The following is a 24,553-nucleotide window of genomic DNA, read 5'->3' on the forward strand; positions in this document are numbered from 1 at the left end:
TGTGGCAAGTTTTAGGCGACCAACCAAAATGAGCCTAATAGCATTACATGCTATTTTCCTGCGGAAAGTCCCTTGACTTCCAATTGCCACCCGTAGCGAAGTGCTACATGTTTTCCACGAAAACACTCGAGACATCAACATGTCACAAACTGGGGGATGCTCATCAGGGTATTGGTCTGGCGGTTTACAGCATGCGGCGTGCAATGCGCCCATTACTAGAAAGTGTCATGAAGTGGGACAATTAGTGGTGGTAAAAAGTAACGGTGTAAACGAATTCATTTCCTTCATCATGGAAGCATAATGTCTGACGGTTACACAAATTCACTTCCTTCATCATGGAAGCATAACGTCTGACGGTTACACGTTACTCTTTTCTTCCACCACTCAATCGTTTCCACTTCCTACGAGACCAGGGTATGTTTCAATATGACTTGTATAAATAGGGTTCACCTATTTTCACCAAAGGATAAGTTTTGGACGGCAACAATACAGTATCTAGAAATCACCTGGTAGCTTTCCATTCTGCTAGTCAGTTCTACTTTGAGATACAAAGTCATAAACAACCACACCTTCAGAATCAACTATTCTAGTCTCAACACTCTCTTCGCTTCCCTACCTAAGACCAACCCTTCTCCTTCACTTTGTGACCGAAGCAAGCCTGGAATGGCCATTTCTTGGTTTAGGCCAGGATTGTACAGATTGATCTCTCGAATCAAAAGTACTCCCGTGCAGTACATTGTTTAGGGTTTAGATTCGTTTCTCATCCACACACCCAAAAACAAAGGAATCCAATCTTTGAAAACCGTGGCTATATTGTTCATGAATTGATTCAAGTGGATCAAACCGAATTTGTTTCAATTGTGTCTATGAATAAAGACCTAAGCAATTGAACAACTCTTCAACTAGTTCTTATGATTCATTTGAACTAGCTATGAGAAAGATGAATACGGTTAATATGAAAATGCTCATATGGCTAACCATTGGTTAACTATTTGTGAACCAACTAAGTGTACACATTTAGGTACGGTTACTCAAACCTAAATGAATACATTTTATTTGTGTGTGTGACAAGCTAAGTTTCGATCTAACGGTTGAAAGATAATAGCTTGGTTGAATCAGGTTTTTCATCTAACAGTGAATATTGAATGTTTTTTAGCAAGGTAACTTAGATTGCAAACCCTGATTTGAAAACTATATAAAGGAGGCATCTAGCATCTGGAAGACTAATCCCCACACCTCCTGTGTGATACTAGTTGGTTTTCTAGAGTCGATCCTCCTTTAACCTTAGGTTTCTTCTCGAGACCCTGTAGGTTAACGACTGAAAGACTTCATTGGGATTGTGAAGCCAGACGAAACTACTTTTCTTGTAGTTGAGTGATAATATCTTTCCATTTTCTATCGTACGAGTTCAATTGAATAATAGGCTTGAGATTATATCTTCGATAGGGAAAGATAAAAATAAATCACAAACATCTTCGTCTCATCGTTTGTGATTCCACAATATCTAGTTTCGCTACCATACGATTTAGATTATTATGAGGTGATTGATAATACTAGGCTGTTCTTCGAGAATATAAGTCTAGTTTAACAATTAGTTCATGTTCACCTTGATTTATCAAAATACGGAACAAAAACTCTTGGGTATTTCTGTGGGAGACAGATTTATACAATTTTATAGACTTTTCTGTGTGAGAAATATTTGTCTATCAAGTCTTCAACTTTGGGTCGTAGCAATTCTTAGTTGTGGGTGAGATCAGCTAAGGGAATCAAGTGCGTAGTATCCTGCTGGGATCAGAGATGTAAGGAGCGCAACTGTACCTTGAATCAGTGTGAGATTGATTAGGGTTCAACTACAGTCCAGACCGAAGTTAGTTTGTAATAGGCTAGTGTCTGTAGCGGCTTAATACAGTGTGGTGTTCAATCTGGACTAGATCCCGGGGTTTTTCTGCATTTGCGGTTTCTTCGTTAACAAAATTTCTGGTGTCTGTGTTATTTCTATTCCGCATTATATTTTGTTATATAATTGAAATATCACAGGTTGTGCGTTGTATCGATCAATTGTGAAATCCAACCTTTGGTTGTTGATTGGAAATTGATTGATCCTTGGATATTGGTCTTTGGTACCATCCAAGTTTTTATCCTTGTATTTGATAAAGACTCGTAGATTTCTATTTGCTTGAGTAACGATCAAATCAAGAGATAAATATATAAAACTATTTGATATACTTTTCTATTGATTGAGTCTAACTGTCTAGTTGATTCTCATAAAAGTATATTGGAGTTTGTCCATACAGATTGCTAATCGAAATATTGGGTGAGGTTGTTAGACCCCCGCTTTTTCAACTTCAATACCCTGACATGAAGGTGGCTGATATATTATTGGATGGTGAATGGGTAATTCCAAGTGAAATACTGGAAATGGTTGAAGTAAATGAACTTCCAGTTGTAAATAATGAAGATGATAGGAGAGTGTGGTGTGGCTCAATTACAGGGGATTTTTCAGTAGCTTCAGTTGTGGAGTGTATCAGGAAAAGTATCCAAAACAGAAGTGGTCAACTCAGGTATGGAATACTTCCATCCATACAAATATTTCAAGCACTATGTGGAATCTTGTTAGTGGTGCATGTCCCACTGATGAAAAAATGAGGAAAAGAAATTTCAGCTTAGCATCAAGATGTGTTTTCTGCAAAAATGCTGAAGAAACTTTAGAACATGTATTATGGCATTGTGATTATAGTGAAATAACCTGGAAATGGTTAGGAGACATGTTTTGCTTCATCAATACAAAATCCTTTGAGGATGTTTTTAATGCTGCTAAAGGAAAAATTCCAGCTGTGCAAGAAATTTGGAGAATTGCAGCTTTTATTACCATACAAGAATTGTGGTTCTTAAGGAATAAGTGTGTCTATGAAAATGAGAAGATAAATGCTAATAAACTCAAGACCAAGATTATGCACTATATTGAAGACTGTGAAGTGAGAATGAAATCTCCAATGTGGAACTCAACATATGATTTACAAGTGTTGAAAAAATTTGTTCTGAAATGCAGAAAAGTAAAAATGACAAGAATCAGAGAAGTTTTTTTCACCTTGCCAGAAAGAAACTATTTTTTACTCTGCTGTGATGAAGCCTCCAAGAGTAACCCTGGGATTGTTAGATTTGGTTTTATTGGCAGAAATGACAGTGGAGATTGTGTAATAGCTGTGTCTGGTGGACTAGGAGTGACTACAAATTTTTATGCAGAAGTCATGGCTGTGTTATGTGCAGGAGAGTGGGCAATTCATCATGGTCACTTTCTGCTCATTTTTAGATCAGACTCATAATCAGTAATTGAAGCCTTCAGATCAATGCATATCCCCTGGTTTGCAATCTCAAGATGGAAGAAAATCTGTGAAAAAGCCTTGGATTGGAGATTTATACACAGTTACAGAGAAGTGAATTTCTTTGCAGATACAATGGCAAAAAAAAAATGCAAATCTTCGAAGGGGTGAGTGCATCAGTTACAATCATAGGACACCTTTCCTTACACAAATGGAAAATGAACAACAAACTTACTACAGATTCAGCTAGAATTATAATTTTTGGTAATTTTTGTATTCTTTTGTTTTAAATCCCTTTATTGGGTTCTCTTTTATAAACCTTTGTTAAATATTTAGTAATCAATGAAAAATATTATTATCGAGCAAAAAAAATGTTGGGCTTGATTTCCAAATGAAAGATGATCAAACGGATTAACTACCCACAATTACTCGATCATTATCTTTTCCCACAAAGTTTTTGGATATATATTAAATGCTAGATAAACTATCAAGTTGATTTAAGTAAGTGTTAATGGGTAATATATCGGGTGTTTGATTTACCACCATTAGTGGATTCTTTTCGGTTCGAGATCCTTGTTCTTTTTGGTTCCTAGACGCGAGAGCAAAATTAGCACTTAACAGAATACACATGAGCCGGTCGCACACACTACATAAGGACATTTTTGACAGAATTTTAGACTTAGGGGGTAACTTGCTAATATTAACAAACTAGGAGGAAAGCTAGATCACTAATTCGTTTAGGGGATACCTCCAAAACCCCTGGTGATAAAGCCAACGAAACTTACTGAAGCGCCCAAAATATGGGATAAGGGAAGCCAGGTCGGTTTAAAAGAAAATTACTATTTTACCCTTCATACTCATCCAATGATATCTTCTTTGTCCGGTATCCGAATAACACGTTCGAGTAGTCCATTTAGCCTAACTCTTCGAGACCTATTTAATGATACTAGTTTCGTATCTAAATTATTGTTAGACTAATTTCTATTAATTACAATTTATATTACTAATCGAGTTATTAGCGGCTAAGACGTGTCTTGACTGGTCTAATAACGTTGGCGAGCTTAAGGATCTTTACAAGTAATTACCAATTATATACTTGAGAAACCTTGATGCAATCCTCATATTCTCAAGTTAATAATGAGGATGCATACATCACTATAATTAGATAGTGATGGAGTGAGCATAATGCTCACATCTTGTGTCACAAGGTAACTTATCAAGGTTTGTTATACAAACATGCCTCTTACCTCGTCGAACTCTGGTTCTTTTACACTTATTCTTGTCTTCAGGAGTTCCCTGTTGGTTATCCAAAGCCAAATTCATCCTCTGCATGTCATTCTGAAGTTTGGCAATTCGTTTTTTGTTCCTCTTGAATTTCCAACACTTACTTTGAACATGATTTGCATTTTCACAACATAAACACTCTAAGGATGATTCGTTTTGCAGATTTGACTCATGTTTATCACAATTTTTAACATCTATTATTCCAAAACCGGCCGGAACAAAAGAGTTGTTTGTGCTCACAGTCTTGCTTTTGAACCCCAAACCATTTGTGTTACCAAAGGACTTCTGACCGAATAACATAGCTGAAATTTTATCAGAACTTCCAGATAACCTTTGCAGGTCACACTTAAGGGTGTTAATCTCTTTTTTCTTTTAGAGATAGGGTTCTGGTGAATTCATCATTAAGACAGTCAATCTCAAGATTTTTCACCTGAAGTGATGATTCAAGTTTCTTCAATCTCATTTTTGGTTGATGATTTTCTTGATGAATTTCTTCATTTTTATCAAAGAATTCAAAAATCTAAGTGTCAAACTTGCATTCTGTATCAGAATTTGAGTTAGTAGAAGTTTCTTCAGTGAAAGCTCAAATTTCTGTGCAAACATCGTAAGTATGCGGATTGACCAACTGAATTAATTTTTCTTGTATTGAATCATCTGAAGCATCAGAAAGAGAGAGATGTTCCTCAAATATTTTGCTTCTTCTCACAATATCTTTGATCTTTTATAAAATCAATGGTCTGTCAAGATTAATATGATTTGGACAACATTCATCAGCCCAAGAAAAGTTAGGAAAAAAACTTGTGTTGGTCACAACATTGAACGCTGATGTTCTGGTTGTGTTCTGATCCTGATCAAGAACTTTTAACTTTCCGATGAGTGAGTTTCTGGAAAGTGCATCAAGGTTATTTCCTTCAACGATGGCATGCTTCCTAAAATCGTATCTAGCTGGCAACGATTTGAGAATTTTCATCACAATGTCTTTTTTCACGAATAGCCTTACCCAATGCAAAAGATGTATTAGCAATTTTAGATACTTTGTGATTAAACTCATCAAACGAATCTTCATCAGCCATACGAAGGTTTTCCCAATCATAATTTAGGTTTTGAAGCCTAGCTTCTTTCTCAGAGGAATTTCCATCGAATACTGTTTCTAAGATATCCCAAGCATCTTTAGACTTAGTGCACGTAGTCACATGGTGCTGAAGATCTGAGGTAATGGCATGGATAATAGCATTTAATCCATCAGAATTTTGCTTTGCAGCGATAATATCGGTAGGATCATATGCACCAATATCCTTTGGAATCTGTAACAACCGGAAGATTATAGCCATCAACTACACGAACCCATGATACAAAATCACGTGCTTGGAGAAAGGCACGCGTGGAAATTTTCCACCTAAGTAATTCGAGCCATCGAAGACTGGCGGTACGTTTATAGAGATAGCATTTCTGTCCATAAAGTCAGATTGCTACAAACACAGACTTATGAGGTCTTAAATGTGTTTGCCTGCTCTAATACCAATTGAAAAAGCGTGGATCTAACAACCACACCCAATATTTTGTTAGGAAATCTATATGGAAAAATCCAATACAATTCCAAAAGAAACAACTAGACAGTCAGACTCAATCACGAAAAAGTATCCAGGAGTTATATCTTTATTTCTCAAATCAATCTGCAATCGAACAGATAGAAATATGTGAACCGGATCAATGTGAGAAATAAATTGTACGGTACCAAAGACCAATGCTGAAGTGTCAATCAATTTGAATCAAAAACCAAAGGTTGGATTTACCAATTGATTGAACTATGCACAACCTGTGATATTACAATTATATAAACAAATATAATGCGGAAAATAAATAACACAGACACCAGAAATTTTGTTAACGAGGAAACCACAAATTCACAAACAAAAAAAAACAAGGGACCTAGTCCAAATTGAACACCACATTGTATTAAGCCTCTAAAGACACTAGACTACTATAAGATTAACTTCGGACTCGAATCTAGTCGAGCCCTAACCAATCTCACACTGATAAAGGTACAGTCGGGTTCCTTACGCCTCTGAATCCCAGCAGGACTCTACACACTTGATTCCCTTAGCTGATCTCACCCACAACTAAGAGTTGCTACGATCCAAAGTCGAAAAATTATAAACAAAATTGTTTCCCACAGAAATGTCTATTCTGAGAGGTAAATCTGTCTCCCACAGAAATACCTACGAAGTTTTGTTCCGTCTTATGATAAATCAAGGTGCAGAGGAACCAATTGATAATCCGGTCTTATATTCTCGAAGAAAAGCCTAGAAATATCAATCACCTCACAATAACTTAACTATATGGTAGTTGAACAAGTTATTGTGGAATCACAAAAAATGAGACAAAGAGCTTTGTGATTACTTTTTATATCTTACCTATCGGAGATAAATATCGAGTCAATCTTAGAGAAGATAGTACTCAATGCAATAGAACAAGTAAGATCAGAATACACCACTACAGATAAAATAGTTGGATCTGGCTTCAGAATACCAATGAAGTCTCCAAGTCGTTAACCTACACTGTTTTGAAAAAACCTAGGTTAATATAGAACCGACTCTAGTACGCAACTAGCATCACACAGGAGGTGTGGGGATTAGGTTTCCCAGTTTCTAGAGTTCTCCTTTATATAGCTTCCAAATCAGGGTTTGCTTAGTTAGCTTAGAAACAAAGCATTCATTATTCACCGTTAGATGAAATCATGATTTAAGATGCAAGCTAAGTTTTGCTTAAAACTAAAGCAATATCTCTCCACCGTTGGACGGTCTTAGCTTGTCACACACAAATTAAATATACTTCATTTAGATATGGGTAACCGTACCTAACCGTGTATACTTAGTTGGTTCAATAATTGTCAACCAAGGTTAGCCATATGAACACTTTTTTCTAATCCACATTCGTCTAACACATCTAGATCAACTATGATGATCAAAGATAATCAACGTATCTAATTGTGTTCTTCATAGAGTTGTTCAGTTTTCCATTATCTTATAGTAAAATACAAGAACGAATCGAAGCAAAATCGGATTGATTCGGAAGAATCAATTCATGAACATTTAAGTCATGGTTTGCAAAGAATGCATTCCTTATTATATAAATGTATTTTTCATGAGTATGAAATCATACTTTACCGATTTAAGAACTTGGACCACTTAAGTTTACAAACAGGTATGCAAACTTAAGTTCCGGACATTGGTCACAAGCTAACAGTTTGCAAATAGGTACACAAACTTTAGCTTCAGACCGAACTCAGTTGAAACCTTTTTCGAACGGGTACGCAAACTTGGTTCCAGGACTTCGACAGTTAAATCAGCTTGCAAACGGGTATGCAAACTTAAGTACCCTGACTTAAACGGTTGAATAAGCTTGCGAACGGGTATGCAAACTTCTGGTCTTGAATTCCGTCAAAACAGTTCGTACACTAAGTATACAAACCGTAATGTATCCAGACATGGGTTTTAACTCTTAACTCTCATTTCAATCATTGAAACATTCTTAAAAGACGACAATGGATGTTTCACACACACCATTAGATAATAAGAAATTTTCAAGTGATTGAATGATCAATACGAAACATTCCAAGTCGACATCAAATGACTGTCTCACACAAATCATGTAAGATGTTTCAAGGAAATTTCCACATGATCATCTTTTGACATAAAGCCAAAAATAATAATGAATGTAGCTAAGACAGAAAGATACCAACACGTATTTCGAGAAATAGATAAGCGAGTTATACTCGGCTCGAAATATCAAATGTGTATGATACGAAAGACTATATCATATACGACTTTTGTCTTAATAGGAGATAAGTAAGAATAAAATAGACTTCTGAGGATAGATAAGTTTTAGTCTCCACATACCTTTTTGATGTATTTCAAATAGTGATTGTAGTTGCAGTGGTAAAAGGGGTTCTTTTCGAACTTGTGAAGGTAACTTTTTTTTTTTAATAAAAATAAAGCAAATTAATTTTCAAAGAGTGATGTCAAGATTTAAAATGGACTAAGGCTCCGGATTCACTATTACTTCAAGTTGATTGGTTACAAAAATATTTCATAATTATTATCTAGCTCTTTTTCCATTAAATCACTTCTTAATCTATAAGGTGTCCAAATATTAAATTGTAATCCTTAAGCATGATTTATCAAAGAATTAATTCTAAGCATAAAACATCAAACTGATTCACAACTAATTAAGAAAACCATTTTTATCTCTTTTTTTATTGATCCAAGTGAATTAAATAAAATAAATAATTAAGAATTTATAAAAAGAATTTACCAATCAAACATGAGTGAATAGATCCTCCATTGCCTCAATCACCAAGAATTTAGCTGCTTATCATGTTGGAAGACCTCTCAAAATATTTCATTGATGCTCAAAAGTGTTTTACAATGAAGAGAAAGACAAGCAAATGATGTAAAACAGAATTTTGCGACCCACAGAAGGCGTCCAGAATCAACGACAAAGCTGAAGTGCTTTTGTCATTGAAGAACTACGACCCACAAGTGACAGTCGATGTCACTGTTGATAAACGACGGCCTTGGAGAGTCTGTTCTTCACGTTCTTCCTCCTCGCAGCAGCAGCGGCATCAATCAATGGTATCTTCCTTGTTTCGGCTCTGAACTCTCTCCTCCTTCTCTCTAAACTTTTCTAACCCTTTTTATGACTTGAAACCACTCTTATATATCCCACAGACCCCAAATATCTCGTATAAATTCCGACTTTTTCTTTTCTTTTTCTTCTCTGCGCTGTTGAGAGAATAATCGCTTCTGTTGAGCTTTTTCACGTGCTGTTAACTATAAAATAGCTACCAAACTCTTCCCTAGACTTGAATAAGACCATGTACATGTTAATCCAGCGTCAAAGTCCTCCAGAAATCTCTCAAAAATCTTCTAAACTCGAAACAGAACACGTCTCTCTGTTGAGACTTTGAAACCCTCTCTCGGCCATTCCAGCCCAATTGGCCGGATCCAATTGATTGTACTGGGCTTGAGTGATCTTCTACAGTCCATAGAAACCGATTTAGGCCACTGAATCTCCTAAAATCACGTAGAAATTCGATCTCCAAATCTGCTCCTCGCTGCATGCATTTTCCCGCCAAAAACCATTATTTGAAATTTGAAGAAGACCTCCCCTATCCAGTTCTGGTGTCCCTTTAGCAGCTGCCTGGAAATGGGTCACCCCTTATCCAAAGTGAGAGTCCGTATAGTAATTTTCTCCCACGAGCGCAAAAACCACTTTTTTAGCCAATTTCGCCGCAAAAGCTTATTTCTCCAGAAATACCTACAGGGACATAAAAAGCCATAATAAGTACAGAAATGGGTACTAACACAATATACAATTGGGCTATATTAGACACATAAATGCGTCTATCACTTTTGTTGATGAAGTTCCTTCGAGTTCTTCAGTAGATCTTCATCTTCAGTTGTAAGCGCCATGAAGTCTAAAGCTCAACTATACAATCTATCCTAGTCTGAAACTCCTATAGGTGGACTAGAAATCAAGATTATAGTTTTGATAAACTAAACTTTACAAACAAGCTTGAGATAACAACGCTTGTGAGTTCGACCGAGCAATGCTCTAACATCATCCTTATGAACAATTCCTAAACATGCAACACCTTTTATGTTCACCAGTCCTGGTGCATGCGGATGATCAATACTTCAATATGAACTTAACATTATCTTGCACCAAGGCACCAATACACTTCGTCCATAGTTTTCAAATGCTTATTTGTTGAATGTTGTTTTGGTAATTTCCATAATTTGAGTTTCTCATGGAAAATATCCAGATAGTTGATATCCGAAGAGATCGTGAACTTGGATGAATCTTTGTGACATGTTCTGCCAAACCAGTGCATGTCTCCATTTAACAAAAAAATACCATTACATCGATCTGACATAACTTTCTTGGTTAATGAAATCAACGAAAAACAAAAATCTAATGTAAGAGGTCCATTATCATGTTGTCAAAAACCTTGAAATGAGATGAAATTTCAAAACTCACTGCATAAGGGAATAACAAATAAAGCACAGTGCAACCGCTGCGACACTGGTGGCCATAATTGGTACAAAAGAAGCAAGTATCATCATCATATATATATAGTCAGCACTACAGGCATGCAAATAAAACATAATTTTTATGAATTCTATAAGTTGCGCTTTTGTTGCACCACTAATGACCATCCTCATCAACTACTTTCCTACGACACACCTGGTACAGGTCATTGGATGCAAAAGGCAACAAAAACAACAATTACATGTGTCTCTTATATCAAGTACTAAAGGGATCCAACTTCATGAGACTTTTCATTTTACCAACGAATGTAGAACTAACAACTATATAAAGATGATAATACTTTGCTAAATAAAATTCCTCACAAGAATATCCTTTTGATTCATATGAAATCACCTACAGAGTACAGTTCTTGCAGGGATGAACTTAATAACACTTCTCCTTGTTTAGGCAACCCCACAGAAAAACAAAGCACACTGATAACAAAATATGGAAAAAGAAAAAAGACTCCATCCCGCATGAACATCACTTGGATGGTTTTAGATTGGGTCCAAAACCATCTCCAATCATTTGTAGAGGCAAAAAAAGTCGGTACAAACTCATAGATTATTGCAGAGGCAAAAGAAGTCAATACAAACCCCATAAATTATTTAAAAAGAAATTATTGGAACCTCATATTGTAGGTGTTGTTGTGATTCATTAATATATGCTCTTGCCTCATTCATAATTAGGGTCACACTGAAGTACAACCGGCAATTGGTTCGTTCTGATTAAGCCTGATTTATTTATATGTGGAATCTTGTAATGAATTCCTCCCTTGATTCTTATTACAATAAAACTTATATTAAATAATATGCTTGAGACCACCATAATCCTATTATTTAAAAGACATATTATATAATCGATAATTTAATAATTTATTATTTTATGGATATATTAATAATACATTAATTTAAAGAATATTTCCTAATTTTTTGAAATTGAATCATTGTGGTTTGATACAAAGTACCTCGGAAGTGTAACCATTGACGAATTTGATAGAAATTTCTAGATACTAAACTATTGGAAATTGTATAAATATTAAAATTATACTACATATACAATGTATTCATAAACCCTAACCTAATACAAATACTAGTATATAACATACTGGTTGCATATAAATTAAATTTGATATATATTAAAATTATTTTTTATTCTTCCAATGGAATTATTATTTTATATAATATTTGGGACCTATTAATGCGTAAGAGAAACTTTTAGGATGTACTACATTATAATATCATCGAATTTATTATTTTAGCATTAAGTACCCGAATCGGGACCAGAGAATTTTATTATTTTAGCGAGATTATTATATTATCGAGTATTATATTTAAAACATTTTACTGTATCTATTTCATGCATGACTGTAAAGTGAAAACACATTGTTCGAGCTTTCAGTTGAAAACAATTTAAAAGATCTAGTAATATGTGCAATGAATTCATCAACTATAGTTGGAGCATCTTTACGTTGAAGTACAATGATAGCTCCGAGAAAAATTAATTAAAGGTCTAGGACATTCAAGTATGAACTATTTGAAGGTTGAGATAACAAGCGAATAGTGACCCCATGACTTCTAACAGCTTGCATAAAATTTTCATCGTTCTCATGAAGATATGGTCTCGCATTATCTTGTTGAAAAATCACTGTCTTCTATCTTGTGCAAGGACAATTCTCAATAATAGCAGGTAAAAACTCATTTATCGTATAATTTTTTTTTTCTGTAACCGACTTCATAGCTTTAGTTTCCATAGTACCAGCAACATGATTTTTGCTGCTCCTATTTCCAGCATCCCTAATCACAAACATCCATATCCCTATCTTTCCATCGAACATTTCTTGCACAGTATGATCAAATCCAGGACGAACCAAAGCAGTTAGTGTTAGAGCACACTGCTCGGTCGAACTCGCAAGAATTGCTATCTCAAGCTTGTTTGTCAAGTTTAGTTGCCAAAACTATAAGTCTTGATTTCTAGTCTACTTATAGCTATGTCTCGGATTATGATAGAATGTGTATTTGAGCTTTAGACTTCACGACGTTCATCGATTGAAAACGAGAAACTACTAAGGGGATCTTGTGGAACTTCATAAACAAAAGGTAGGTGGAGACTTGAACTCATTTATCACTCAGAAGTCTATTTCTATTCTATCTCCTATTGAGACAAAAGTCGTATAGCTATGTATAATTTATTTTATACACATTTGATATTTCGAGCTGAGTTTAATTCGCTTACATATTTCTCGAAATATGTGTTGGTACGCTTTCGCTTTAACCAAGTTCATATTTATTCTTGATGAAAGTCAAAAGATAATTATGTGGAAAATCGCCTGGTAACATCTTATATGATTTGTGTGAGACATCCATTTGATGTAGACTCGTAATGTTTCGTATTAATCTATTGATCACTTGAAAATTGCTTTGCAGCTAATATTTTGTGTGAGATATCTATTCCTGTCTTCCAAGAATGTTTCGATGACTAACATGGAGTTTAGAACGATTAACCATTGATTGGATATAGCATAGTATGCATACTTGTATGCTAACTGTTGCAAGTTATTCAAAGTCCGAGAACCATAGTATGCATACCTGTATGCGTACTAGTTTGATAGTTGAAGTCCGGAACTTAGTATGCATACCCGTATGCCTACTGGCTTAACATTTCAAGTCCGGGAATTCAACCGAGGTTGGTCATATATGATAGTATGCATGCGTACCCGTTCGCATACTGGCGAACCCAGACCAAATCCGGAACTCTAAGTATGCGTACCCATTTTCATCCTTGAGTGGGTTAAGTTCTAAAATCGGTTTGTTCATGAAAAAATACATTTATATATTAAGGAATGCAATCTTTTGAAAACTGTGGCTATAATGTTCATGAATTTATTCAAGTGAATCAAAATCGATTTTGCTTTAGTTGTGTCTTGCATACTTCTATGAGAATATAAACAATTGAACAACTCCATAACTAGTTTAATTTGAGTCATTTGAACTAGTGGTGATTAAGATGAAAAAGGTTGATATGCAAGTGTTCATATGGCTAACCTTGGTTAACTATTGTTGAGCCAACCAAGTGTACACGTTTAAGTAAGGTTACCTATATCTAAATGAAGGCACATTTCATTTGTGTATAACAAGCTAAGTTCGATCTAACGGTTGAAAGATATTAGCTTGACTCTAATCAGGTTTTCATCTAACGGTGAATATTGAATACTTTGTTACCAAGGTAATATTGATTGCAAACCTCGATTTGAAGACTATATAAGGGAGAACTCTAGCAACTGGGAAGCCTAATCCCCACACATCTTGTGTGATACTAGTTGCGACTAGAGTCGATTCTCCTTTAACCTAGGTTTTTCCTATAACCATTATAGGTTAACGACTTGAATACTTCATTGGGATTCTAAAGCCAGACCCAAATATTTTCTCTGTAGTTGCGTATTCTGATCTTACTTTGTTCTATCGCGTTGAGTACTATCTTCTCTAAGATTTGCTCGAGATTTAATCTCTGATAGGTAAGATAAAAGGTAGTCACAAACATCTTCGTCTCATCGTTTGTGATTCCATAATATCTTGTTTCACTTCCGCGCGATTAAGATTTTTGTGAGATGATTGATATTATTAGGCCGTTCTTCAGGAATATAAAACCGGTGTATCAATTGGTTCCTGTTCACCTTGATTTATCAAAATACGGAACAAAAACTCGTAGGTATTTCTGTGGGAGACAACTTTATCAATTCAACAGACTTTTCTGTGTGAGATAGATTTTTTTATCAAGTCTTCGACTTTGGGTCGTAGCAACTCTTAGTTGTGGGTGAGATCAACTAAGTGAATTAAGTGCGCAGAATCCGGTGTGGTTCAAGTGGCGTAAGGAACGCGACTGTACCTTAACTTGTAGTAGGCTAGAGTCTGTAGCAGCTTAATACATTGTGGTGTTCAAATCTATAATAGGTCCCGGAGTTTTTCTGCATTTGCAGTTTCCTCGTTAACAAAATTTCTGGTGTCTGTGTTATTTCTTTTCCGCATTATATTTTTTATATAATTGAAATATCACAATTTATGCGTAGTTCAATCAATTAGATAATCCAACCTTTGGTTGTTAATTGAAATTGATTGCCACTTGAACATTGGTATTTGGTACGGTTCAAGTTATTTCTCTTATTGATCCGCTCACAGATTCCTATCTGTTCGACTGCAAATTTATTTGAGAAATAAAGATATAACTCTTAGATGCATTTTCCTTTATTGAGTCTGGCTCTCTAGTTGATTCTCTTGGAAATATATTGGAGTTAGTCCATCCACATTGTCGAATCGAAATATTGGGTGTGGTTGTTAGACCCCGCTTTTTAGTTAGAAACATAATCTTCTTAATGTATCTTGTACTTTTACATGTACGTAAAGGTTCATCTTTTTCAGCATGAAAATAGTATTTTTGGCTAGTATTATTAATGTAAAACCACTTCTCATCGATATGGATACGACCATACATGTCAACAAAAAGAAGGATTTTGGGATTCATTTATACCTTCGATAAACCACTCTTTATTTCTTATTATCATCGGTTAGATCCGGCCTCAAGGCATTTGATTGTGGCCTGATATTTTCATTACTAATTCTTCCATATATAGTGAAAGTTGATAAGTTTAACGAATATGCAAAAGACCTCATGCTTGTTCGGCATCGTAAATATATAGATTTTATCAATTCCAAATCAATCTGAATTTATTTCTCCCAACCCTCTTCACCATCTTAGGATATATCAACCATCACACCATGTTAGTGATTTATCATTTTCCTAAATTTCCATTTATGATTGCTTGGATCAAATTCTGTATAATTACTCTGTTCAAATAGGAGGCCAGATTTTTCTTCTTATTCCCCAAACATATGTTTCGTGGTTGTATCATGTTGTTACTTGGAGAATGTATCTCCTCTTCATTTTCTTTCTCCTATTCTTCATGATTATCATGTCCTCTTCTTGGCAGCATACATTTAAATTAATAAGACAATATTGGCTCTTATAATTTGCTGGAATTGGAGTATTTCACAAATATTCTACAAGAATTTCATTCAAGTCAAAATCCATTTCTTCTTACAATTGATTCTCAGAGTAATTATGTCAAACAGGGAGGATGACATATCTTATTATAATAATAAAAAAAGGAAAGACATAATAAATATAGGTACCTTGAGCATAATCGGTGAAGATCAATTCCATCCAAATCAGTAATGACTTCTTCAGTAGAACAAATAACACTAATTCAGGAGATGATTTTGATTTTGAATCTGATGTTTTTCTTTGTTGATCAATAATGCTTCTCCCATAATCTGGAGAGACAATGAAAATTCAGGTATCCCTTCTGAGATCCTAAGATATGAATGTAAACTCTTTAAAATATTCGTACTTTAATGAAGATTACAAAATACTAAGTATGAATTCTTTGTCAGATCCGACATTGGGTTAAAGTTTTGTATTAAAAATCAAAATTTAGTGATTCACTCAATAACATGCTCTAACTAAAATTTTCCAAAATCAGATAATATTTTCAACAAATTTGAAATAATGTGATTTTGTATCCTTCAAATCAGGTGGAAAAAAGATTTTGAGATGACGTGATCTGAGAATTTAGTTTTTCGAATTTAAATATTGCTGAATAAATTTGGTAGTTATTTGAATGCCGCAGAAAATTTAAGTCACAGCTTAATTTAAAAATTTAAACTAGGAAGAGTGATTTAGAAAAAAAACAGAAAAAATTGACGGTAATGATTAAGATTTTTATTTTTTGTGCAAGTCAAACCTGCCAATTTTTTATAAACAGAGGGAGCAGAATAAATGATGTATGAGACGAATGAGGAAGCACGCCTCAACATTTCATCCTCTAAAACTTTTTTTCCTAGTTTTAATATAATTATCTTTTCTATGAGGGAGAGAAGAAGAGGAAAAAAAAAAAAAAAAAAAAAACGACTGTGAGGGGCAAAAATGATTTTTGTGGCACCTTGTGGTTCCATTAAGCAAGGTGCACAATTTGTAGGCTCCTTCCTCCAAGTAGACGCCCTAACCCGCAGAATCAAAGTCAACAGATCGAGTCGCTAAACCCTGACTTTTCTCTATTTCTTCCCCCACTCTCTCTCTTTATTCTACCCCAACAATCTAGGGTTTTACTTTTTTCTACGCGGGCTTCATTATTTTTCCCCCCTTTTCAAAAAAATTTATAGGGTTTCTGATTAAATTTCTTCTGAATCATGGCTTTAATCGAAACACAATCAAATGGTATACTAACAGGAAAACATTACGAAAACATGTTGAAAGAGTCAATAGATAGATTCTTAGAAGAATTTCAGAAAAAGAAAGACACAGATTTCTCTGGTTTCACTTCCATTTTCTTCCGTTTTCTTCAATCAAGACTCATCCCACCACTTGAAACCATCTGGTTTTACTCTAGTGTGAAGTTTCTAAGCAAAAAATCTGATGATGATTTGATTAGACGGGTTTTGGAAATTAGGGATTTGTTTCAGTTACTTTCAGCTTCTTCTGCTCCATGTAATGGGGTCAAATCTATTGCTGTTTTAGCTCCGGTTTTGTTTAAGCTGTATCATTTGGTATTGGAGTTGACGAAGAAAGGCGAGAGCGTGGGGGTAAGAGAGAAGAAGGCGATGAGAGAGATTGAGGGGTTAGTTGATGGTGTTGTTGGGTATATTAGCATTTGTGGTTGTAATGGGGGAAATGATGATGGTGGGGATGATTTATCTGTATCTTGTTTTGGGGATTTGGTTAAGGTTTGGACTATTAAAGGTGGGAAGAATGGTAGAGATGAAGTTTTGAGAGAGTTTTTGCCTCTTGTTAGTGATGAGATTAGAGTTGGTTTTGGTGGTGAGGAGGAGGGGATTAAGATTGATTATCTTGCTGGGGTTGTTATTGTTGAAGCGTTTTTGCTGAGTTTGTGCTTGAAATGTCGTGGGGGTGCGGGTAGTGGTGTTTCGAAGGTGGAGCTGGAGAAAGAATTGAAGGCATGGGTTGTTGGTTCAATAACTGGTTTTAGAAACTGCTACTTCTTCGGTGCGTGAATTTTTTCATTTGCTTGCACTGAAAGATGATTGTTCATTTTCTTATAAGTTAAAATAGAATTACATCAGTGTAAGTTGTTTTTGGTCTGTCGGTGCTTTGTGGTTTCAGCAATGTTTAGTAAGAATGTGATATTGCCATTGCTTAGCCTTAATTTGATTTTGTGAATAACTGCTGTTTGTATACATCATGAGTTTTCCTCCAAATAATTGTCTTATTGCTTGTTTGGATTGTGACTTTAGGTTTTGTGATGAACATTTTGGTTAATCCCCATGTTTGATTCTTAAATTATTACCTTAGTTAGCATTCTAGCGGGCAAAATAATTGTTCTGCTGCTCGGGGGGATGTTTCTGTATCTGTTTTATGTTATACATTTTCCTTCTCTTGTTTGTTTTTTGTTTTGTTTACTGGTCATGCTCTTGGTGCTTAGTTTGATTTTGGGAATGACTGCTGTTTATACACATCACGGGTTTTTCCAAATAAGTGCCTTATTGCTTGTCTGAATTGTGAGTTTAGGTTTTGTACTGTACATTTTGGTTATTCCCCATGTTTGTTTCTTAAATTACTACCTTAGTTAGCATTGTAGCGTGCAAAATTATGACTCAATGTTTAGCTCAACCAAATTTGCTGTGTTGGGGGGTCTTTCTGTATCTGTTTTATGTTATGCGTTTTCCTCGTCCTGTTTGTTTTTTGTTTCTTGGTTATGCTCTTTGTACTTAGTAGTTTTTGGTTGGTGATTGTCAGGGATACTTCTAAGGATGTTGTTGGAGCCAGCTTTGCCTGTCATTTCCCTACTGGTAAGTCGTGTTGCTGTATTTTTTATTTCCCCTTTCACTGAGACTAGGAAGGCCCCTACAGACTAAGTTGTTTGTTATTGTCAAGTATGCAATTGCGGTCTAGTTTCTAGATCTGGATTCCGAGTCTTTCCCCTACATATTATGGATTTCATGAAAATAGTCAAGTACTCAAGTCACTGTATCATGTCTGTTTTGATTTTTTTTGTTTTGTTTTCTTTACTTAACGGCTTCCTTCACATTTTCTTATCGTGGAGATAGCCATTCTCAGTTTTGGGAAGTAGAAATTATCTGCATCAATGCTAATTGCCAAGAACTTGTATATTCAGCCTTGTTATGGAAGCGGGTTTCGTTGTTGTTGGTAATAGTATGGTACAGGGTTAGGTTTGGTTTTCCCAAAGAAATAGTTTGTTCGTTGTGGCATAGTGGTTATGTTATACTTTACAATTTTTGTAGTTGAAATTTTGGCCCTTACCGCTTCGTGGTTTCTCTTTGTCCTGTATCTTCATATGTTCAACTCTGTAACAGCTCATTAGTCGTTCCTTTATTCTTATATACTATTTGAGCAGTTCATATTTTCTCTCTACTTTGCTTGAATTGAAACTTTTGCTAGCTCTTTTTAGCTAAATTTGGGTTCCCCAAAGCTAAGAAAGTAAATTCTTTTGCTTGTGCCCTTTGAATGTTTTTGCAAATGTTTGTTTCAAAAACTTAGTTTCAGATAACTCATTTAATGCTAGCATGATGAAGTACTGAAGTATCTTTGATTCGTTAGTGTTATTGACAATGTAGGTTCTGTTGTTTTCACTCTCCAGGGTTCCAAAGACGAAGCTCTGTTGCGAAAAATTCTGTTTGATGCAGTGATTCTGGTGGACTATTCCTTCCTTAATTCTGACAGAGAAACTGGGGCATCAGCTGACTACATGAAAAATCTTGCTATTACAAAATTGATAGTAATTCATGAAGCCACACAGGCTGCCAGGTGAGAGAAGGATATAGTAATTATATTCTAGATTGTCACGTATTGTTGCTTTGTCGACTCCATTGTCTTAAACCTCAATAACTCAAATTGTATTATTTTTTGCTTTGAGCAGGTCCAACAAGGATCAGACAAAAGCTATTACTTGCATAAATGCTTTCTCTAGATCTCCTTTGCCATCTCAATTGGTCAAGTGGGCCTCTAATCAGATTGGGATAGAGCAAAATGCAAATAAACTGAATATCACTACACCTGAGACTCTTATAAGTAAGCATCTTCTTTCCTGTCATTTTAGTTAGTTGGCGATTATTTTTGTTATTACCCTCTATTCAGTTTTCCAAATTGTCTTTCCTCATCCATAACATTTAATAATTTGCTGTCCGGAACTATGTTTAGATTGGCTATTGAACATAGAGCAGAAAGGAGTGCAAGTATTTGATCCACGAATGTCAAAATTACGTGCCAAGTTAGTGCTTGATATGTCTAAAATGAAGTATGCGGAGTCAACATTCAAGTCAAACAGCAAGGTGGCAGACGAAGATCTCTTCTTCATTGATACCAAAGGTGGAGCAGAAGAAGCCAAAGATGAAGATGATCAAGAGATGGTTGATAGCGTGGATGCTGCTTTTGTAGCTGCTGCTCGTCAAATCAAAGCATCAAATGAAAAGACAAGAAAGCGCAAAGGAGTAAAGACTAATGTCGGTGCTAAAGTGAAATTCCAAAAGTACGATCTAGATAACATCTCCGTGGAGAAGATGTCAGCATCTAGTGACAGTGATGATGTTAAAAGCAGTGGAAGTGAGGTGGACGATCCACTTTCTGAAGATATGGAAGAATAAGGTGGTTTGCTAGATTGAAAGCAGGAATACAGGCATGATTCACTTGGAAGAATACCAACCTAACTTTGAGCCAATAGTTGTTTTTTGTTTTTATTCAGAGCAAACTCATTAGATAATCTTAACTAGTTGCATGGATAATGTCATTCTGCAACTTTTCCTGCATGAAGTCTGGAAAATTGCTGTACAATTTCCTCTTACCTTTTAGGTTTAGTTTTCCTGGCGAACTTTGCGATACAGTCTGCAACTTTGTTACCTTTCCTTATTAATATAAATTACATCACAGTTAACAGAAGGAGAGATGACAATCTCTACAGTATGGCTCAACTTGAATTGTAACAGCTATACTGTTATAACATCAGGGGCTATAAGCATAATGAACATGCACCTTTAAACCTTCATAATATGTGGATGTGAAATAGGACGGTTTAGAATTGTGCATGCTCTTGAGTTAGATGCTGGGTCGAGGAAACACCATGGTAGTTTCCTAAATCAATTTTCCGCGGAGATCAGATTTGCGCGGACTCGAGACGTTCAGGTATCTTATTTATTGTAGGAATGTGTTCTACAATCTACAGGACTTCTTTTTTCACGGCAAATTCTAGTTTATACCTAGGTCTATAAATACGAGTCATAAACTTTTGGTTTTCTGTATCGCAGTGAATCCTGAGAGTTGCTTGAAGAAACAAGTTCCATTCTTTGAGTTTGAAGAAGTTTGTTTTGCTGCAGTGGAGTAAGCAAATCGCAGAAAGGTAATTCTTTCTTTGTGTTCTTGTTTGATTTCAGCATACTTTTATTGTTTATGGTAGAAGGTTTCCGCATAGAGGTTTTGGGTGTTTATAAAGTAGGAAAATCTTAAGCACAAGAAGATATTCAGTTTAGAATCTGACTTTTTTGTTTCCAGATAACAAAATCATGAGTAATCCAGGCGACTGTAAACCTGGATTTGATGAAGAGAGTGGTAATCTGCACGAGAAACACTGTAAACCTGTCGATGATGGTGAAAGTTCTTCTTCCGGTCCTTTTGATCTTCATAGTACTAAGAATGCTTCTATTGATAGTCTCAAAAACTGGAGAGAAGCTACACATGCTGTCTTGAATCAGTACCGTCGGTTCCGGTACACACGGGACTTTAAAAAGGATGAAGAAAAAGAAGAAACTATAAGCAAGATCAGAGCACATGCTCAAGTCATCCGGGCTGCAGTTCTTTTCAAAGAGGCTGCGGTTAAAGCCAAGGAGCAGAAGCCGTTTGAACCTGCAGTTCCTCATGGAGATTTTGGTATTGGACCAGCTCAGTTAACTGACATGACCAGCAATAATAACTTTGGTGCTTTAGAACAGCATGGTGGCGTTAATGGGTTGTCAGATATGTTAAGAACAGATGCGGATAAGGGTATTACTGGAGCTGATGATGATATTCTTAGTCGGAAAAACATATTTGGGGCTAACACTCACCCTCAGAAGAAATCTCGCACCATCTGGAGCTTCCTTTGGGAAGCTTGGCAAGACCGGACGCTTATTATCTTGATCGTAGCCGCAGCAATATCTTTGGGTTTGGGGATTAAGTCAGACGGTTGGAAAGAAGGGTGGTATGATGGTGGGAGCATTGCGTTTGCTGTTATTCTTGTTATAATGGTTACTGCTGTCAGCGATTACCGACAATCTCTTCAGTTTCAGAGCTTGAATGATGAAAAACGAGACATACATATGGAGGTCACTAGAGGTGGTAAAAGAGTGGAGGTCTCGATATTCAACCTCGTGGTTGGTGATGTTGTTCCTTTAAAGATTGGTGATCAGGTCCCTGCAGATGGAGTTCTAATTTCTAGCCACTCTCTTTCTGTTGATGAATCTAGCATGACTGGGGAGAGCAAGCTTGTTCTAAAAGATCCCAAGCATCCTTTTATGATGTCTGGTTGCAAAATTGCTGATGGTTATGGCACTATGCTGGTAACTGGTGTTGGGACAAACACTGAATGGGGGTTGCTGATGGCCACCATATCAGAGGACAATAATGAAGAGACTCCTTTGCAGGTACGTCTGAATGGTGTTGCAAGTTTTGTTGGTATAGTTGAGCTCGTGGTAGCTGCTTTCGTGTTCGCTGTTCTTTTGGTTAGATATTTCACTGGCCATTCATCAAATCCATACATCAAAGGGAAAACAAGTTTTGGTGATGCAGCGGATGCATTTATTAAGATCTTCACGGTTGGGGTCACCATTGTGGTCGTTGCAGTTCCTGAAGGTCTTCCTCTTGCCGTTACATTGACCCTTGCTTATTCAATGAAGAAGATGATGGTTGACAAGGCTCTGGTGCGGAGGCTTTCTGCCTGTGAAACTATGGGATCTGCAACAACTATATGCAGTGATAAGACTGGCACATTGACATTGAATAAGATGACTGTCACCGAGGCTTATATTGGAGGAAACAAGACTGATTCTCCTGACAACGTCTCATTGTTATCTGCCACTGCACATTCTCTGATTAAAGAAGGTGTTGCACTGAACACCATAGGAAGTGTGTTTACCTCTGATAGTGGTGAAGTTGAGATTTCCGTGTCTCCTACAGAGAATGCGATTCTTTCATGGGGTGTCAAGCTTGGGATGAATTTTGAAGAGCTAAGGTCGCAATGTAAACTTCTTCATGTTTTTCCTTTCAACTCGGAGAAGAAACGAGGGGGTCTTGCTCTACAACTTCCTGACTCTCAAGTTCATATTCACTGGAAAGGTGCAGCTGAGATAGTCCTAAGCTCGTGCACAGAATACCTTGATGCGGATGGATCCTGCAAAAGAATGGATGAGGGCATGGTGAAATATTTCAAGGACGCCATTTCAGAAATGGCTGCAAATAGTTTGCGATGTGTTGCTCTTGCCTGCAGATCATATGCAATAGAGAATGTTCCGAAAGATGAAGATAGTTTGGCCGAGTGGGTTATCCCTGAAGATGAACTAGTTTTGTTGGCTATCGTCGGGTTAAAGGATCCTTGTCGTCCAGGAGTTAGAGAAGCTGTAGAACTATGTACCAAGGCTGGTGTTAAGGTACGCATGGTAACAGGAGACAGCAAAAGCAATAGCTCTGGAATGTGGAATTCTTGCTTCTGATGTGGATGCTATGGAGCCAACTCTCATTGAAGGAAAGAGATTCCGTGAGTTGTCTGAATCCGATAGAGAAGAAGTTGCTGGAAAAATTTCGGTAATGGGTAGGTCTTCTCCCAATGACAAGCTGTTGCTTGTTCAAGCACTGAAGAAAAGAGGTCACGTTGTTGCAGTGACTGGGGATGGCACCAACGATGCTCCTGCGCTAAAAGAGGCTGATATAGGTCTTGCCATGGGGATTCAAGGAACTGAAGTAGCAAAAGAGAGCGCAGACATTATTATACTGGATGATAACTTTGCTTCGGTCGTAAAGGTTGTGCGCTGGGGAAGGTCTGTGTATGCAAATATTCAGAAGTTCATTCAGTTCCAGCTCACAGTTAATGTTGCTGCTCTCGTCATCAATGTTGTCGCTGCAGTATCCTCTGGTGAAGTTCCCTTGAACGCTGTCCAGCTTCTCTGGGTCAATATTATCATGGACACTCTTGGAGCACTTGCATTGGCCACAGAACCACCAACAGATCGTCTAATGGACAGAGCTCCAGTTGGTCGAAAGGAACCGCTCATTACAAATATCATGTGGAGGAACTTATTTGTGCAGGCAATATACCAAGTGACTGCTTCTCGTCCTTTACTACAAGGGTGAGAGCATCCTGCATCTGACGAAGAGTGAGCATGATATCAAGGTGAAGAATACTTTGATCTTCAATGCATTTGTCCTCGCCCAGTTATTCAACGAGTTCAATGCACGAAAGCCTGATGAGTTTAACGTCTTCCCGGGAATCACCAGAAATCGCCTCTTTATGGGCATCATCTCAGTAACTCTTGTGCTTCAGATCCTGATCATCTTCTTTCTGGGAAAATTCACCAGCACCGTGCGACTAAGCTGGGGATTGTTTCTGATTTCTGTTGGTATTGGTCTTTTCAGTTGGCCTTTAGCTGTACTTGGGAAGTTTATACCAGTGCCTGCAACTCCCCTTAGCCATTACTTCACAAGACTTTTCCGCAAAATTCCAAGTCCTGAATGAGGTTCGGGGTTCTGTAGGCGTAATTTATTAGTAATGGATGTTTAGGATTAGTTTAGTTGCAATTCCTATAATA

At 36.5% G+C, this 24,553-nt stretch overlaps 1 protein-coding gene and 1 pseudogene across 1 annotated transcript; both read left to right on the forward strand.

Annotated features, from left to right (window-relative positions):
* Positions 1–16,777: 16,777 nt before the first annotated feature.
* LOC113347998 lies at positions 16,778–20,658 on the forward strand. Its single transcript, XM_026591688.1, has 5 exons — positions 16,778–17,753; positions 18,504–18,556; positions 19,366–19,532; positions 19,645–19,796; positions 19,926–20,658. The coding sequence occupies exons 1-5, from the start codon at positions 16,940–16,942 to the stop codon at positions 20,366–20,368; spliced, it is 1,629 nt and encodes a 542-aa protein (XP_026447473.1). The 5' UTR covers positions 16,778–16,939; the 3' UTR covers positions 20,369–20,658.
* A 96-nt stretch (positions 20,659–20,754) lies between these two features.
* Positions 20,755–24,517, forward strand: LOC113347996 (annotated as a pseudogene).
* The last annotated feature ends 36 nt before the right edge of the window (positions 24,518–24,553 follow it).

This window comes from Papaver somniferum, chromosome 2, assembly GCF_003573695.1.
Source record: "Papaver somniferum cultivar HN1 chromosome 2, ASM357369v1, whole genome shotgun sequence".
Classification (NCBI taxonomy): domain Eukaryota; kingdom Viridiplantae; phylum Streptophyta; class Magnoliopsida; order Ranunculales; family Papaveraceae; genus Papaver; species Papaver somniferum.

Excerpts from the sequence above, each read along its gene's own strand:
- LOC113347998 (XM_026591688.1), top strand. The coding sequence starts at position 16,940 with ATGGCTTTAATCGAAACACAATCAAATGGTATACTAACAGGAAAACAT. Across the intron at positions 18,557-19,365 it reads TGCCTGTCATTTCCCTACTG|GGTTCCAAAGACGAAGCTCT; the intron begins GTAAGTCGTGTT and ends TTCACTCTCCAG. Across the intron at positions 19,797-19,925 it reads TACACCTGAGACTCTTATAA|ATTGGCTATTGAACATAGAG; the intron begins GTAAGCATCTTC and ends AACTATGTTTAG.